The sequence below is a fragment of the Salminus brasiliensis genome, chromosome 12, assembly GCF_030463535.1.
Source record: "Salminus brasiliensis chromosome 12, fSalBra1.hap2, whole genome shotgun sequence".
Classification (NCBI taxonomy): Eukaryota; Metazoa; Chordata; class Actinopteri; order Characiformes; family Bryconidae; genus Salminus; species Salminus brasiliensis.
The window spans coordinates 32658170-32676455 of NC_132889.1; the positions used below are offsets into that span (position 1 = coordinate 32658170).

At 43.6% G+C, this 18286-nt stretch overlaps 1 protein-coding gene across 1 annotated transcript in view; it reads left to right on the forward strand.

Moving 5' to 3' along the window:
- Nucleotides 1-18255, forward strand: part of svilc (supervillin c) — a 32059-nt gene extending 13804 nt beyond the window's left edge. The window contains exons 6-29 of the mRNA XM_072693706.1: nt 1090-1232; nt 1361-1586; nt 1837-2342; nt 2464-2536; nt 3756-3803; nt 4535-4603; nt 5451-5525; nt 5634-5851; nt 7611-7768; nt 9301-9393; nt 9508-9644; nt 9942-10089; nt 10238-10377; nt 11034-11209; nt 11472-11619; nt 12070-12394; nt 13386-13592; nt 13700-13907; nt 15282-15415; nt 15544-15699; nt 16591-16719; nt 16879-16982; nt 17775-17933; nt 18058-18255. Coding sequence (XP_072549807.1) covers nt 1090-1232; nt 1361-1586; nt 1837-2342; nt 2464-2536; nt 3756-3803; nt 4535-4603; nt 5451-5525; nt 5634-5851; nt 7611-7768; nt 9301-9393; nt 9508-9644; nt 9942-10089; nt 10238-10377; nt 11034-11209; nt 11472-11619; nt 12070-12394; nt 13386-13592; nt 13700-13907; nt 15282-15415; nt 15544-15699; nt 16591-16719; nt 16879-16982; nt 17775-17933; nt 18058-18144 — 3867 coding nt within the window. The 3' untranslated portion in view covers nt 18145-18255. The remainder of the gene's footprint in view (nt 1-1089; nt 1233-1360; nt 1587-1836; nt 2343-2463; nt 2537-3755; nt 3804-4534; nt 4604-5450; nt 5526-5633; nt 5852-7610; nt 7769-9300; nt 9394-9507; nt 9645-9941; nt 10090-10237; nt 10378-11033; nt 11210-11471; nt 11620-12069; nt 12395-13385; nt 13593-13699; nt 13908-15281; nt 15416-15543; nt 15700-16590; nt 16720-16878; nt 16983-17774; nt 17934-18057) is intronic.
- Nucleotides 18256-18286: the final 31 nt, after the last annotated feature.

Below are 18286 nucleotides of genomic sequence, written 5' to 3' on the forward strand. Positions count from 1 at the left end.
TGATATATATACATATTTTTTTAAATTTTATTGTTGACACAGATGCACATACACACATAGCTTGTCTAGTTCCTGTAGAGAAGTACTGCCAATAGAATAGGACTCTCTGGAGCAGATAAACATATGCCAGGCATGGGCTAGAGGGGTGTACAGCCTAACCTGCATTGAGCAGTGGAGCAGTAGTACTGTGTTCACTGGAATGATGGTGGGGAGTCAGGGATGAGATGGAGATGAGATGGGGATGAGGTGGGGTGGTGATCATCCAACATCCTGACCTCACTAACGCTCTTGCCATTACATGTCCTAAATTAAATCCTCACAGCAATGCTTCTCCAAAATCTAGTAGAAAGTCTTCTTCCTAGGACAGACTGTTCCTAGGAAATACTCTCTGTAGTACCCTTGATTTCAGAAGAAACAAAGATGAGTAAGCAGGTGTCCCAATACTTTTGTCCATATAGTGCAGCTAATTTCTCTAAGCGTGATAACAGCTATGCTCCACTTATTACTTTTATTTTATTGGAATGGCTGATTTCTAAGTGTTCAGAGATCTTTTTAAACCTCTCTCCAAACTACCCAGCTACTTCCTCTGCCCTTTTCTTGCCTTTCAACGTTTGGAAGGCCCCCCATCGTAGAAACACCTTACCACTGTTTACACGTGTCTTCACCCTCACTTGATGAACTTTTTGTTCAGCTTATGTTCGTCATATTTTGGATCCAACCCTAATCTATCCTACTTGATCTAAATGAACTAGTTGCCTTCAGAAGATCTTGATTGGCTGAACTGGGTATGATAGATTTGGGTTTGTGTTACTGGAACTGGTAGTTTTCCAGGAGGAGGGCTGGAGACCACGATTGAACAATGATCAATGAAATGGTATGGTGTTAATGTCTGAATGACGATGACTGTCTTTCTCTTTAAAATGCATCATTCTGTGTTCTGTGCTTTATCAATACTTTCAAAGTTGGTTGGTCTCATTCCTACAGGTCACCCCTGCTGACCATATCGTACTGCCCATCCTAATTTTCAGCTTCTGTACGATCTGTAAGATCTGTAAGATCCTCCTTTTCTTTTCTCCTTCTCTTTCTTAGGAACTCGAGAAGACAGCAGCTCCTGAAGCGTCCTCCTTCCTGAAGCCTCGTTCCAGCAGCAGCTTCAGTGAGCCCAGAGTGCGCCGCAGCAGTGAGAACCGGGCCCTCACTCAGCCAATCACCTGTGAGGACGCAGTAGTCAAGTGGGTGGAGCCTCTATAATCTCAAGGCCCAGGAGATTGACCATCTCTTTTTTTCCTGTCATATCGTTCTGTTTGTAATGACCTGTTCTCTCTCTCTCTCTCTCTCTCTCCCTCCCACCCCTCTGCAGTGACCCTCGTGCAGCTGAGCCGGAGATGGAGGACGATGCCAGCTCCAACCTGACCCTGAGTGAGAAGCTGGCTCTGTTTAATAAACTCTCTCAGCCTTGCATGCCTGGAGCTCCAGGAGGTCCTAGGGGTCCGGGTGGGGACGGCGGTTCAGAGGCCTCTGAGAGACGCAGGCAGAAAGGAGCCCGCTACCGCACTCAGCCCATCACAGTCGATGAGGTCAACCTGGTCAGTGTGTGTCAGGGAGTTTGTCCTTCCTTCGCATGTCAGGAACATTGCTGTGAGGATTTGATTGTATTGAGCAAAATGAGCAGCAGGTACTGATCACACAGATATTGGATAGATGTTCCCAAAACTCCCAGTTTCTGTGGAGATTAAGCAGATAAGCTATCAGACTCTCATCAAATCAGTGTATTTATTCTAATGCAACCATCACACTCTCTCTCCACCTCCCTATCTCTCTCGCTCCCTCTCCCAGCTCCAGAAAGGGCCTGTTCAGCTTCCTCCTCTGCGTCTGTCCGCTCACCTCTCTGACCGCCAGCAGGCTCTCTCCGTCAATCTGAAGCCCAGCGAGGTGCGTCTGTCCAGACAGGACCTCACAGAGCCCAGCCCACCACAGCCCTGCCCTGAGATCAAAGGCATCCTGAAGAATAGTGGCTCTGAAGAGGCAGCCTCCCGGGACGGGGTCAAGCACGAGGGCCACCTGGATGGACAAACCCCAGAGCAGAACGGTGAGCGGTGGAGAGAGAGAGCGGAGGGGAAGGAACAAATGGACAAAATGGACACGCCAGTGGTGGCAGGGGAGTATTCTCCAGCCCCCCGCTCTACCGCCCCCTGGAGGCAGAGAGCGAGGAAGGACACTGCCTCCTCCTCTCTGCGTTCCCGTAGATCCACCCTCGAGCTTGACCGCTCCTGTCAACCACAGGACACGCCCTCTCAGCCACTGGCTACAGAGCACAACGGCAAAGCAGGCACGGGAGACAGGTACTCTCTCTCATACTCTCTCTCACTCTCTCACACACTCGCTCTCACTTGCTGTATGTGGGCAGCTCTCATTCTGTGCTATGAGTTTGTGAGACAGTGAGTGATAAATGCTGTTTTGCAGACTGTCCGACTCCAAAGAAGAGGAACCGAGCACTGGAACAATGTGTAGCGTCACACCTGCCACAGAACCACAGGTGTGTGTGTGGGTTTGGGTGTGTGTGGATGCATGTTTGTTTGGTGCAAGTCTTAGGCCATTTATCTGAACAGTAAGTGTGTTTTTAATATTAATGTTTATATTTCTATTAGAATAAATACAAATAAACACAAATGCAGTAAGATGAACATAGCTGTCCTTCCTCTGCTCATGTTTCTCACGTTCCACAAGGAAGGCTACTTAAAAAAACTAGGTGTTGAATAGTAACTGAGCTTCCTTCAATGCTGGGCTTCATTAAAGCAACATTATGTAGCAAATTCACCTTAAAATAGCAGCTTCAGAGTCATGCTGATGCTCCACTGACTGGAAAAGGGAGAATGGCGTCTCTATCATTCCCACTCTGGGCCGGAACGCCGCTACTGCACTATAGGTGGAGCTGAACTGCGTAACCAGAATTAGTGTAAAATCCAGCAGTATTACTCTACCGCCTCAGTCCACATGCTTCTTTATCTTCAAACACTAGTTCTGTATCTCTTAACTTGTCAACAAATGCATGTTTACAGCAGTCTGAGGGGGTGGGAGGGCGCTGGTATATCCAATACTCTCATATTGCTGCTTTAATGCATAAAACCCCAAAAGCATTTAGTTTGATCCATTATATATTTAGAAAACTATATAAACTATATTTTCTAGAAAACTCAAAAATACTGGCACCCCTAGGTGACGTAATAGCATACAGTCTTCCATTGGCTACATTTGCTTCCCTTAAATGTTTTGTTCTTTGCCATTTTGGAGATGCAAGGGTTTTACACTACATATTACTGTATATATACTTATAACCATTTTCAATCTACTATAAACACTCTGCTATCCACCCGTACTGTGATCAGGGGTGTCTTCATGTAGATACTGATGTTCTTACATGGCTTATTGACTGTGTTTAATGTTTTGAGGTGCTTCAGGTTAGCACTCTAGGCTAGACAGAATGGCTGCTCAGTATAACTAAGAGCTCATCTCCAGCGGAGTTATGTAAAGTAGTGACAGAGTGCTATGTAAATGACCTCAGCTGTGTCCTGTTGACATAAAGGCTTCTACTGTGTGCTTGTGTTTATGTTTGTGTGTATGTGTGTGTATGTGTGTGTTTGCTTAGGTTTGTGTTTATGTATTTGTGTGTTTTTCCTGCTGTAATTCTATGTATAAAGTAGAGCTAGTCTGTCCTCATCTCTCCTCTTTGTGTGTTCCTGTGCTGCCCCCTGTAGGCTGAGAGTGAAGCTGTTTGTGAGTCTGCTGCTCCAGCTCAGTGTTGGGTAAGCCTGCTGTGTGAGGCTGAGTTGTGCTCTGTATTTTGTTTGCATACTTTTGAATATTTGTAAATGGAGTTCTTTCCTCATCACTGTTGCAAATACCAGAGAGATCATTAGCCAGTAAATACGGCCTTTTCTGTGTATATTTATGTGTCTCTCCACTTCTAATAATCCTTCTTCTCGTCTACTACTGTCTCCTCTCCTTTACCTTTCTGCTCCTCTTCTCTTTTACCTTCTTCTCCTCTCTCCTCTCCTCTTCTCGTCTACTACTGTCTCCTCTCTTTTACTCTCTTCTCCTCTCTTCTCCTTTACCTTCTCCTCCTCTCTCTTCTCCTCTTCTCCTTTACCTTCTCCTCCTCTCTCCTCTCCTCTTCTCGTCTACTACTGTCTCCTCTCTTTTACTCTCTTCTCCTCTCTTCTCCTTTACCTTCTCCTCCTCTCTCTTCTCCTCTTCTCCTTTACCTTCTCCTCCTCTCTCCTCTCCTCTTCTCTTTTACCTTCTTCTCCTCTCTCCTCTCCTCTTCTCGTCTACTACTGTCTCCTCTCTTTTACTCTCTTCTCCTCTCTTCTCCTTTCCTCTTCTCCTTTACCTTCTCCTCCTCTCTTCTCTCATCTTCTCCTTTACCTTCTCCTCCTCTCTCGTCTCATCTTCTCCTTTACTTTCTTCTCATCTCTTCTCGTCTCTTCTATTCTCTCTTCTCCTCTCTCTTCTCCTCTTCCCCTGCCCTCTTTAGGAACCTGTCTATTCCGCTGTCTATTCTCCTCCTAGCACTCCATCTCAGTATAAGATGTGTTTCAATGAGGTGAGTGAGTCTGTGCATGCATGTGTGTGTGTGTGCATGTATGAGTGTGTGTGTGTGTGCATGTATGAGTGTGTGTGGCAGAGGGAACATATACCTGATTGATTGGGTTGATACATGCATGGATTGTTAATCTAACTGCTAATTGTACTGTGTGTGTGTGTGTTATCAGTTTTATGGACTCTAACTGCTGCTGCTATTATTATTTATTATTATTGTTATTATTATTATTATTATTATTATTACTATTAACCCTCATCATTACTTTGTTATATCGACTATATCAACATACCTGAGCACAACAACAGTCTTATGTGGTGGTACGCTGACTTTTTATCAATAATTACGAAATAGTTCTGACCAGAGGAGGATGTGTTCCCCCTGCAAGTCTTGAATAGGACTCCCTGGAGCAGATAAACATGAACCTATTGGCAACATGTCTAATGCCACGTGTTGGCTAGAGGGGTATACAGCCCCCTCAGCATTAAGCTGTGGAGCAGTGGAAGAACTGTGTTCTCTGGAATGATGGATATCCATCAGTACTTTTGGATGAGTTGAGGATTTGGGCTGAGGTGGGGTGGTGGTCATCCAGCATCCTGACTTCACCCATGCTCTTGTTGCTGAATGCAATCAAATCCTCACAGCAATGCTCCAGAAATCTAGTAAAAAGCCTTTTTGTAGAGACAATTACTCCAACAGGAGCAGGATAAGCTCTTTAATTACCCCTGATTTTGAGGGGAAAATGAGTAGGTGTCTCAATACTTTAGTCCATATAGTGAATTAACATCACCATACCAATACCACCTCCCCCACTCCATCTCTCACACTCTCTCTCTTTCTCTCTCTCCAGAGAAGTCTGTCATATGAAGCTCTGGAGGTTTCATCACCCACTCAACCACAACCACAGCCACGATGGAGACATAAGGTTATACACACACACACACCTGCGCTCTCACACACATTATTTGTACATAAGACATGAATGAATATGACTGAGCTGAGCTTGGTAAAGTGTGGGTAACTGTGTTTGTAGGAGAGCTCGGTGGAGGCAGACTCTCAGCCATCCCTGCAGACAGAGAGTGAGGCCCAGTCAAAGTCTCTTGACAAAAAGCAGGAGCCCCAACAGCCTGTTAGCACGGAGACAGCCAAGGAGGTCATGACCACTGATGCCCCCTCACATCCTGTGTGTGAAAGCAGCCCAGGAGACGCTGAGCAGGACCTGAGCACACTCTGCCAGACTAACACACACATGTAAGATCGTCCTTCAAGACTGTGGAAATGCATGTGTGTTTGTTGTCTTACACTGTCTAAACACAGAACGTAAGGTTTTTCTCATGTTCACTACTGGTCAAAAGTTTTAGGACACCCAGCTAGGTCTGCCCCAGTCAACTGTAAGTGCTGTGGCTTTTACGTCATTTAGGTCTGGTAAATAACCTGAAATGGTCCATTTGAGTCCAGTGGAAACTCAAATCTAGGTCAGGATGTTGGATGGCTCATTCCAACTCATCCCAGAAGTATTGGATGGAGTATGATCATCATTCCAGAGAATACAGTTCCACTGCTCCACAGCTCAATGCTGGCATAGACATTAGATGAAGCATTAGGCTTGGTGCCAATAGGTTCACGTTTATCTGCTCCAGAGAGTCCTATTCTATTGGCAGTACTTCTCTACAGGGGCTAGCTAAGCTGTGTGTGTGCATTTGCACATCTGTGTATGCAATGGGTGCAACATAAAATAGCTGAATGCATTTATTAGAAGGGGTGTCCACAAACATTTGGACATATAGTGTAGGTCTTAAAAGTGGAGGTTGGGTACAGGAAGAGGTCTGACAGACTCAAATCCACAACAGCCTTGGAAGAAGTTTTTGAGAGTAAACAGCTTGTTTGATAGGTGGCTCACATGACAACACCTTGCAGCTCTAGCCCTGGTCCAGGTCTTAGTTTCAACTGTGAAGAAAAGACTTGACGCTGCAGGTTTGACTGCAGGTGGAGGGGTAGTAAAAAAAGCCAGTGCTAGGATTGCAAAAGCAGAAACGCAGGCTTGCCTGGGCTGTGCAACACTGCCAGTGGACCACTGAAACAGTTGTGGGTGTTCTAAAACTTTTGACCGGTAGTGTACTGCAGTAAAGTAAGAGCACATGAGCTTGCTGGACGTCCCTTCCCAAAACTATTAATATTATGGATTAATATAGATTAACTACTATATTTATATGGATTTGGTCCAACTTTGTAGCTGTGATGGCCTCCAATCTTCTTTCCACAAGATTTTGGAACGTGTCTGTGGGAATTTGTGCCCAGTCAGAATAGCACTAGAGGTCAGTAGAGGTCAAGCACTGATGTTTGGAGATTCTCTAAGGATCCAGATCAAGAATAGTCAGTCCAGCTAGATTAATCTGGCAGACTCTCAGATAGTGAAGCATCAAAATTAAGATAACAATGTCAGAGATGAAGAACTTTGAAGAACTTTTAAAGGCCTAAAGAATCTTCACTTAATGTTCTTAAGGTTCTTTACCAATTAAAATTTTGTATAAAACCAAAAATTGCTCAAAGAACCATTTGAAGCACCTTCATTTTTAAGAACGTAGGCTTGTATGCAGCTGTTGAGCCATGGAAACCCATTTCGTGAAGCCCCCGACATGCATGATAATGTTGCTTCCAGTAGCGCTAGGTAGCAATTCTAGAGGAACCACTTTGGAGAAATGCAAGGGAGTATAGGTGTTTTTTAAGCACTGCACTGGGTTTACATGGTCTACTGCTTTGTGGTTGAGCTGCTGTTGCTTTTAGACACTTTAATTTTTCACTTTATGAACAGCACTTACGGATGACTGGGGCAGACTTAGCAGGGCAACAAAGGTAGCATCCTATGACAGTGCTACATTTAAAGATGGATTAGTTAGTATATCTCATGCTCTGTTGTATCTGCTCAGAATATTCTGCTATATTGGTGTAAACCAGGGCTGTAGTTTGTATATTTGTTTACTGTATACTGTATTTTTGTGTGCATGCACAGTTTGAGCTCTGCCGTAGCCGAACACAGGCGTTCTGTCCGGCCGTCCCGTCGCACTCAGGGCTCGAGAAATCCGCTACGTGCCCTCGCTGCTCGGAACGACGTGCTACAGGACTTCATGCAGCCGCGTGACGACCCTGATGCCCCGGAAGCCAACAGAGGTGCGTTGTGTCATTGAGTCTTTGTTCAGAATTATCATACCAAATTTTTTCCCTGTAGATTTACAGATGCAAAAAAATTGAAGATGCAATAGAATGCATTTTTGAGCATTTTAAGCTATTTTTGATGTATGTGACTTTGGTTGGGCTGACAAATGCTCAAATATCGCTTAATAAGCCTATTTACCACCCTGTTATTTTGCCTCAATATTGAATGAATGAGATTTTCCTTTTGTGGAGGGCTTGTGGAAAACCAACTAGCTTTACTTGTATTGGCTGGTTTATGGCACTGGAAACGGGCTCGCAGAACCCATTATTATTATTTATATTTATATATTATTTACACAGTCATATCAGAATATCATGACCACCCCTGGTTTTGAAATAAGCTCAACCCAGTATATAAGCTCCACCTCCCATATAGGAGTAATGTGTAGTTCTATAATTCCAGACTGCCTCCATCTGTTTCTCTGCATACTTTGTTAGTTAGCCTCCTTTCACCCTGTTCTTCAACGCTCAGTACCCCACACAGGACTGACCACCACAGAGCAGGCAGTATTATTTAGGTGGGGGTTCATTCTCAGCACTACAGTGACACTGACTGACATGGTGGTGGCGTGTGTGTTGTGCTGGTTCGAGTGGATCAGACACAGAAGTGTCCACTCTCTGTCCACTCTATTAGACACTCCTTCTTAGTTGGTCCAGCTTGTACATGTAAAGTCAGAGACAGAAGCTCTCTGATCTGTTGCTGCACAGTTTGTGTTGGTTGTCCTCTAGTCCTTCATCAGTGGTCTCCTGACACTGCCCACAGGTTGGTCCAACCAGGTCTCTGGTTGGTGGACTGTTCTCAGTCTCAGAGACTTCAGCAGCAGCACTGCTGTGTGCGTCTGATCCACTCGTACCAGCGCAACTCACACTAACACACTAACTCGCCATCACCATGTCAGTCAGTGTCCCTGCAGTGCTGAGAATGACCCACCACCCAAATACTACCTGCTCTATTGTGGTCAGTCCTGTTTGGGGTCCTGAGCATTGAAGAACAGGGTGAAAGGAGGCTAACTAAAAAAGTATGCAGAGAAACAGATGGAGACAGTTTGGAATTATAGAACTACACAGTGCTCCTATATAGGAAGTGGAGCTTATATGCTGGACCAAGCATATTTCAAAAAGTGGTCATGCTATTCTGATATGACTGTGTATATAGTAAGAGACTTATTGGATAGTTTTGCTGTCCTCTTGTCATGTCCTCTCAGTGTGATGTGCTGTTAGAAAACCGAAGTGATAGCCGAAGTAGCTGGTTAGCTTTTAGCCTTGCCCCTCACTCGCCTTCCTGGGTTTGGGTTTGGGCTTCCCTGGGTAAATTAGCAGGTACTTTCCCTTCTGATGTGCGTTTAGCTGTTCAGTTCAGTTGCATTTAATCAATACTTACTAAATGCGAATGCGAGTGTTGGTAAAAAAGATCTAAAGAGGGCCATCAAAATAAAGTGTCCTACTTTATTGTCCTACTTAGCTTACAAATCTCCTTTCTCCCTCAGCTCTGAAGAACTCCAACGGTAGCTCCACTAATGGCTCATCCTCCGAGACCAACACTGTGCCCTACAGCAGCCTCATGCTAATCCATGTGAAAGGTAACATCTCATGCCAATTGTGGTGCTGTAAACAATGCAGCTTTATCAGGGCTTTGAATGCACTGCACTGTCTGACAGAGGATTGTGGGTAATGTAGTTCTTGCTGTGTGGCAGGATGGAGACAGGTCCAGGTGCGTTTGGTGGAGCCAGTGGCTCGATCGCTGAACAGCGGAGATTGCTTCCTGCTGGTCACCCCGTCGCTGTGTTTCCTCTGGACTGGTCAGCTGTGTAATGGCAGCGAGAGAGAGATGGTACGCATCCATAACGCTGCACACAATGGCCTACAAACTCTTCTTTGCATAACCAGTACAGTACAGTACAGTATAGCTGTTTTTACATGTGAACTCCAGAAAATGATTCCACACCCTTTCACACATGTAGCGTGTTACACATGTAGAAGTTACTTCGCATGTCTGAAAGGGGCTCAAAATGCTATACTGGTTCCATTAGCTGAATTATTATGGATTATTTCAGCATGAGAATGACGTGTTTTCAAGTGTCTTTGATTGCATTTATTGATTTCTTTGGGTGTTGATTGTTTGTTTCAGGCTTCTTCCATGGCCTCATTAGTTGTGGCCCAGCGGGACCTGGGTTGCCAGGCAGCGGAGGTCATTCACCTGGATGAGGGCGTGAACTCGGACGCAGAGGAGGCCACAGAGTTCTGGAATCTTCTAGGAGGAAAAACTCACTACCGAGGTTAGAGAGTCTGAGTGTGTTTTCCATCTTCTTTATCCTTTTAAATGATGCTCTGGTTATTGAGCAGCTGTTTATTTGTTTTTATATATATATAGTGTGTCTATATTTATTCCTGTATTTGTGTGTGTGTGTGTGTGTGTGTGTGTAGGCTGTTCTGATGACGACGAACCTTATGAGACAGCGATTTCACAGTCTAACTGTGTGTACAGGCTGCAAGGAGACAGGCTTGTCCCACATGAGCAAGGCTGGGCCTCTATACCACACCTCTCTCTGCTGGACTCCTCCCAGGTTAATGCTCATACTCTCTGGCACAGAAACTGCATCTGGCTTTAGTGTGCTTGTACAGCTAGTGCAGAAGTTAAGGATACTCATAGGTTCACAAATTCAGGTGCTGCTTAACACTTAAAGGTGCCATAGAATGCATGGTTGGGGTGAAAAATGCTTTTAGAAGCCTATTTACCACCCTGTTACTTTTCTTCTGAATGAAACTCACTGTTTATTCTTTTAGAAGCATTGGAAAAAAAAAAAAGAGATAAGCTCTGCTCTGGCTTGTTTATGGCGCTGCAGCAGCTCACATGAGCCATGAAGCATAGCATAGAATATCATAGTATGCCAAAGCATAACTTTCTGGCAATGTCTGTGTGTCTTACTGGATAGTGCTGCTGTCCTCTCAGCACAATATCCTGATGTTTGCAAGCTGAAGAGACTGTAGCCAGGTTAGCTTTTAGTCTTGCCCCCACTCACTTCTCCAGGCGCTGTAGTTTCCCTTATGATCTGTGTTTAGCTGCAATTTCCTGTTCTGCTAAGGTAGTGCAGTTTTTGAGGAAGCAGAGGACGGAGAGAACAGATGGTGAACACCACCCTTGGCTTGGTTTTTAGCCTAGCATGGATACCAGCTCACATCCTTGGTTTTCGCTTGATTTTCCAATTGTTTTCCTTCTCAGACTCTGCTGTTTGACTTTGGCAGTGAGCTCTACCTGTGGCATGGAAAAGATGTTTCCCCTAGTGACAGGAACCTGGCACTGCAGTTAGCTCAGCAGGTGTGGACAGGGGTTTATGACTACAGCAACTGCAGGATCAACCCATTGGACCCCTTTGGCAGCAATGCCCAAATTCAAAGGTGAGCTTCACTCTTTTCCCAGGAGACATTAAACATAATTTCTGTCCGTTTTGGAGATCAGGATAAGCAGTTCAAGACAGAGCCACAAATATTATTATTATTATATTATATTCTTTTTTTTACTAATTAGATTAAATTAAATAACAATGTTACACTTGGCAGGAAGGGGGGCTGCAGAAAGTGGCTACCAGCATTCAATTTATGCAAAGAAACATGACTAACCAGGTACGTTTTTTGTGTCCTCTTGCGTGTATACATTTAGGCAGGATATGGGCCGACCAGACTGGGCTCTTTTTGGCCGGATATTTGAGCAGAATGAGACCATTCTCTTCAGGCTGAAGTTTGCAGACTGGTCTAGGAAGAAAGAAGAAGTAATCAAGGAGGACAGTAGCCCTCCCATACATGAGGTGGTACAGGTGAGCAATCCAGCACATGATTTTATTCCATACCAAAGCGGAGGGCTGCAGGTGGAGAACAGCTCTCAGCACTCTTATAGTAATACTCCTTATTCTAATTACCCTGCTGACCAATCTCCTGAAGAGCATGTCCTAGTTGCCACGGTGTATGTGACTGGATTATCCAGTCCAGGAGCCTCACACTCTCTGCAGTGTCACTTTTATTACACCTGATTCAACTCCTAGGCCCCATTGAATGTTTTAGAAGAGGGCAAGTACACTAAGCCCTGCAGTCCTGTGTCTTCCTAGCAGGGCTAGACGGGGCTCAGTACTGGTATACTGAGATACTGACATACCATAATATTCTTATTCTCTCTCTCTCTCTCTCTCTCTCTCTCTCTCTCTCTTTCTCTCTGTCTTTCTCTCTGTCTCTCTATCTCTTGCTCTCTCTCTCCCTCTCTCCAGACTCAACATCCTCCAGCTTGTCCCGTTGAGGAGTGGTCATGCGATGCCAAGGCTCTCTTTGCTGGAAAGTGTGTGTCTGGGGCTGGACCGATCATCCTGGAGGGTATGGACGTACAGAGAGGTCGGGACCTGATCACCCTTAGCAACGGTCAGCAGGCAGAGCTGAGCACAGTTTCTGTAGAAAGCTGGCGTGCCGACCTTGGGAACGTTTGTAAAGAGGCTCCAGAGAGCATGGGGCAGTTACACGAGGCCAACACATACGCTATACGCTGGACATACCACCTCAGTTCCACGGGTGAGTTTGGGAGCGTGTTCATGTGTGTTTGTAATCTCATGATGGAGGATGTATAAAATGGTTGTTTGTTATCAGAGAGATTGTCTACAATTTAACATTTGGGATTACTTGTTGAATTAATAATTATTTAAAGCCGTAATAAAGTGTGAAACAATAAATCACTATTACATTAATAGTTGCCTGATTGCCCCCCTTGGCTGATTGCCTGGTCAGGAAAACTGATGTTAAATTTGATTTGTGAGAGGGGAAAGTGAAGAACACACAGTGTAAAGATTCCTTCTATTCATGGATGCTAGTACTGGAGATTAAACCAGTGACCCTCTGGCCCCAAGCTTTGGCCCAATTGTAATTTTTGCTATTTAAATGCAAACTGAAATAAAAAAAAGCTAAAAATAAATAAATAAATAAATAAATAAATAATAGTAATAATAATGATTTTAGAGCTTTGTGTGATCATTTATATTTGAATATATAAATATTTCTCAACATTATAATTAATTATAATAATTATAAATAATTATATTATGTAATTATATATTATATAATGATATATGATATACAATTATAATGATATATAATGATATATTATATAATAATATATATTATAATGATAATATTTATCATTATATTATATATATAATAATAATTCATTATAAATAATACACTGTAATCTACTTATAATCATTTTTGTTAACTCTGTAATCTGCCTTACAATTCCATAAGATATGAGGCTTTCTGGTTGTTACTAGTATAATTTTGTTATTAATTGTGATACATCTGTTATTAATTGTGACTCACATGGGGAACTATTTAAAACTCTTGATTTTGAACAGGTCCTATAGTGGTTCTACGGACTTGGTTTGGAGGGAGGGTTTGAGTATGACATTGACCCCCTCGTGTTTTTTTTTGCGAGTGTATTTGTAATATACATATATGTACACTGTGTGTGTGTGTGTGTGTGTGTGTGTGTGTGTGTGTGTGTGTGTGTGTGTGTGTAATCTTCTCATGAACTTCTCCGCAGTGGATCAGAACGTGGGCCAGGAACGCACTGCCCTTTTCATCTGGCAGGGACAACAGTCACAGATCAGTGGGCAGGACCTGACGCTACCGCTGACCGTTCAAAGCGAGCCTAGGGTGATTGTAAAGGAAGGGGAGGAGCCACCGTGCTTTCTGCAACTCTTCCAGGGAGGGCTGGTCATTCACAGAGGACTCAGCTGTAACCGCACAGGTTAAGGCCAGCACGTTTCCTGACTGTCCCCAAACTTTTGATGTCTGGTTTCTAAACCATCTCAAACTGACAACCTGTGTGTGTGTGTGTGTGTGTTTGTGCTTTAGGAGGCTGGCGTCTGTTCTGTGTGAGGGGTGCTGTTCCCGTTGAGGCCAATCTGTTGGAGGTAGAGTGCTGCAGCTCCAGCCTGCGTTCTCGTGGCTCCTTGCTGCTACTGAGCGGTCAGCAGGGGGTTCTGTACCTGTGGCATGGCTGCAAGGCCCATGCTACCGCCCGTCAGGTCGCCAAACACACCGTCCAACAGCTCACGCAAACGTAAGCCACACCTCACACTTATAAGCAATATAAATCCCATACATTCCACTACACTATATGGACAAAAGTATTTGGACACCTGCTCATTCATATTTTTTTTCGGAAATCAAGGACATTAAAAAAAAGTATCCTGACAGAGTAACTATCTCTACTGTCAAGGGAAGAAGGCTTTCTACTAGATTTTGGAGGAGCATTGCTGTGACGATTTGATTACATTCAGCGGCGTGAGTGAGTGAGAGTTAGTGAGGTCAGCATGTTGGATGATCACCACCCCACCTCATCATCTCCAACCCCCTAACTCATCCCAAAACGATTGGATGGAGCATCAACCATCATTCCAGAGAATACAGTTCTGCTGCGTCACAGCTCAGTGCTGAGGAGAGGGGGGTGGGGGGTTATACCCCTTTAGCCCACATTTGGCATTAGGCAGCATGGTGCCAGTGGGTTCAGTAGCTCCAGAGAGTCCTATTCTATTGGCAGTAGTTATCTACAGGGACTGGACAAGCTGTGTGTGTGTATTTGCACATTTGTGCCAACCTAAAGTTGCTAAATGCATTCATTAGAAGGGGAGTCCACAAACATTTGGACATATAGTGTAGGCAAAAAAAACTCTGTGATTTAGGGGGAGAAATGACTAAGTCCTTAAACATGTAAACAAAAGGTGAGATGGCCAGAAGGAGACACTGTTGAAGGGTGCATTTGGGAGTGTGCTGTGGTGCTGCTGGTGGGTTAATATAGTGATACAAGTGAGATAAGCTGGTCGATTTGTGTGGTTCTTTGCTTTGTGTTTTGTGGGTAACGTTATTTTTGTTCAAAATTTGCATGTTTATTCTTATAGTGGCGCCTCACGTTACCATTCTTCACAATGACCACGGTTTTATTACAAATTAAGCACATTGGCCCCTTGTTTCCCTCAGGCAGAATGAAGAAGTATTTCTCAGTCTGTCCTCCATTAACGAGTTGTGTTTATGGAGGAGTGTGTGGACGGCCCGGCGCTACGTATGAACCAGCCTTCAGCAAAAGTTCTTTTCTCTCTGTAATTGGACCGCAGGAAATGAAAGTAGATCACGCAGAGTTTAGTTTAAGGTCCAGAGTCCACCTATTAAGCACTCTACCGCCTCAGTCCACATACTTCTTTCACCTTGAATGCCAGTTCTGTATCTCTCGGCTTGTCAACAAATGCACGTGTACAGCAGTCTACGAGGTGACGCTCAAATCACAATTTGTATTTACAGCAGTGGTGTAAAAGTGAATTACACTCCACAACCCTAGGGGGAGCCCAGGAACAGAAAAAAGACCAGTTCTCACATACTGCTGCTTTATGACATTATGAACTGGATGATTGTGATTATGAACATGATGAATATTCATTAGGTGCCCTCCTGAGATGGGCTTGAGCAGTGGCCACACTCTGAACATCAAGGAGGTGGAAGAAGGGGCGGAGCCAGCAGACTTCTGGAACATTATTGGCCCACAGGATAGGAAATCCTATGACTGCATGCTACAAGGTAAGGCGGTGAAGTGCAATTCAGTGAGGTTTTATGAATATGCATTATTAATAACCATTGATATGTCTTCTTTTTTTGAGTTGGCTGATTGTGCTCATTACGATGTTTTTTTTTTTTACTCGTTTCAGATCCTGGAAAGTACAACTTCACTCCCCGCCTTTTTCACCTAAGTGCCCAATCAGGGACGTTCAAAGGGGAAGAGCTGCTAAGCCCATCCCGAGCAACAGGGGTTGTCATTGCAATGCCATTCTTCCAGCGTTGCTTATTCTCGGTGCCACAGCCAGGTAAGGGCAGAAGAGCGATAGACAGGTATACACACCTACGGACACACATACACACAGAACCTCAGCTTCAGTTATTATAGGCATTATTTCTTTCTTTGAGATATAAATGTGACTGTCTGTCAAGAGAAATGCCCAGATGTGGTTTTACAACCCTGTTTACAACCCTGTTATTGTACCTCAGTATAAGACATGCTGCTTTTAGTGTTAAGGTGGGTTTGTGAATAATTGAATGAGCTCTGCTCTGATTGGCTGCTTAACATCACCTCAGAGAATATGATATCTTGGGTGTCTAGGGTTAGCTTTTAGCCTTTAGCCTAGCAGCTATCCATAGATACCTATTCTTTTCTCTGGCTTTAGCTTCCTGGCTCGCAGTTGTTGAGCTACCCATCTGCGAATGCTGGCATAGGAAAGGTCACGGTCACAAGGCCTGGTTCACGTAGCAACACATACACAGATAACCTGGTGGTGATGTGGTGATGTGCTGCTCTCCAATATTACTGAAGCACAACTGTGGGTTTCTAAGAGTTCCTAAGAAAAACTGGCCACAAGTTTCAACAACATCATATTCTCCCAAAGTGGCCGCTGCTTTTTTTCATGCCACAGCATTAGATATTGGAAGGTATTCGGTAGTGGGCTGGGTGTCAGTTTTGGTGGCATTTTGAGGGTTTGGAATTGGCTCGTTTTATAGCTCTGTTTTTGGGATGCCGGATTTTTTTTCAGGGAGGATACAGCAGCGTTTGAGGCTCATGATTTCTGACTTCCATGTACTGAAAAATACAGTTTTCCATTCTAGGGCTCACCTTATTCAGATGCTTGTCTTACTTACATTATGTGGCTGTATAATCTATCATGATGCTGTATGTAAATATCAGACTCGTGATCTCTTTACAGCTCTGTTCTTATTGGATAACTCAATGGAGGTGTATCTGTGGCAGAGCAATACAGTTCCGGACTCACAGCGCCCCCAATGGGACACTGAGAGGAAATGTGCCATGGAGACTGCTCTTCAGTACTGCAGAGGTGAGCGAGAGTGTAAGACAGAAAGCCCATTTACTGTATAGATTCTGGTGGCTATAAAAGTTTAATTTTTATTTTAAAACTTTATTTTTGTTTTTTTTGTAGTACCAGGTCAGAGTTAAAGTTTGTGCTTTATTAATGATCTTTGTGTGTGTGATACAGAAAGAAATCCCAGACGGCCTCCTATGGCTTATTTAATCCAGGAAGGAGTGGAGCCTCTCACTTTTACTAATGTCTTCCCCTCCTGGGAAAGTTCAGCAACACAGGTCAGTGAGATTATTCATTCATCATCATTCATCAAGACTTATTATTCTGTGTGTCATAAATGATTCAGTAGTCTGGAATTAAAGTGTGAGTCTATATGAGGGCTGGCAATTTTAAGGTTTAACCATTAGTAATATTAGGGGTCCAAGCACTTATTATTAGGGTTTTCAACATTTAGATCAAGTATATTTCATACTCATGTCACTTGTGGATATGAAATCAGATTCAACTAATAACAATTTTAGTGAGCCTACATCTTTAAATGTACATGTGTTTTTTATAAAATGCATTGTGTTCCCTCCTGAAAAACTGCAATTTTCAACTAGTCTTTGGATTTTGATCAGATAAGTCAGGAAATTGGCGTGGAAATGAATGTGAAATTTGGTAGGTAGGTAAATAAATATAGCAAAATTATGTGTATTTGTCCAGTTTAAATTAGTTATATAGGTTGAGATTCAGATGCTGGCCTTTATTGGGCGCCACAGCACACAAATTCATTAAAAATCATTACAAATGAGTAAAATCTTTAAAAATCCTATTATTTGGTGTTTTCTACAGGTGAGAAATGGGTGTCATGTGCTTCAGATAATCAGCTGAACCACTTTAAAATTAATTACCATTAATTTTCCTAAGAAACCAAAAAAATATTACAATAAATATTGATGTTGATATAATATGGTGTATGTTAGGAAATATGAGAATCATATTAGGGTCATGTGTCTAGATTAGGCATTATGCGAACAAAGGCGAATGCCGTGTGTGTGTGTGTGTGTGTGTGTGTGCGTGTGTTGCAGAAAGACTCCTCGGCACGTAAGAAGCTAACATTAGTACGGGATGCCCTGGCTCTTCTCACTGGAACACAGTACACTGTGCAGGACCTACTGAAGAGGCCTTTACCAGAGGGAGTGGACCCCCTGCACCTGGAAACCTACTTGTCTGACCATGACTTCCAGGTGAGCTGCAGGCCTTAAAACACATCTCCTAGAGAAAGTTCTCCTAGGAAGCCTTATTCACTTCTTGTTTATCCCTCTGCTTCAATAGTCTGCTTCTTGTTGCTAAAAAAAAACCACTTTTCAGGCGTTCCTGGGGATGAAGAGGAACGACTACAACTCCCTGTCAGATCTGCAACAGTTAAACCTGAAGAAGAGCAAAGGACTATACTGAACCTGCGTTAGAAGGACTACCTAAGCAGGACCTACTGCAGCAGTGTTGAAATCTCCATGTTGTCACTGAAAATTAATCTGTTTAAAGGAAGACTTTTTTTGTATTGCCTGTTTTTGAGAGGGTTCTATTTTTCTTGTAATGT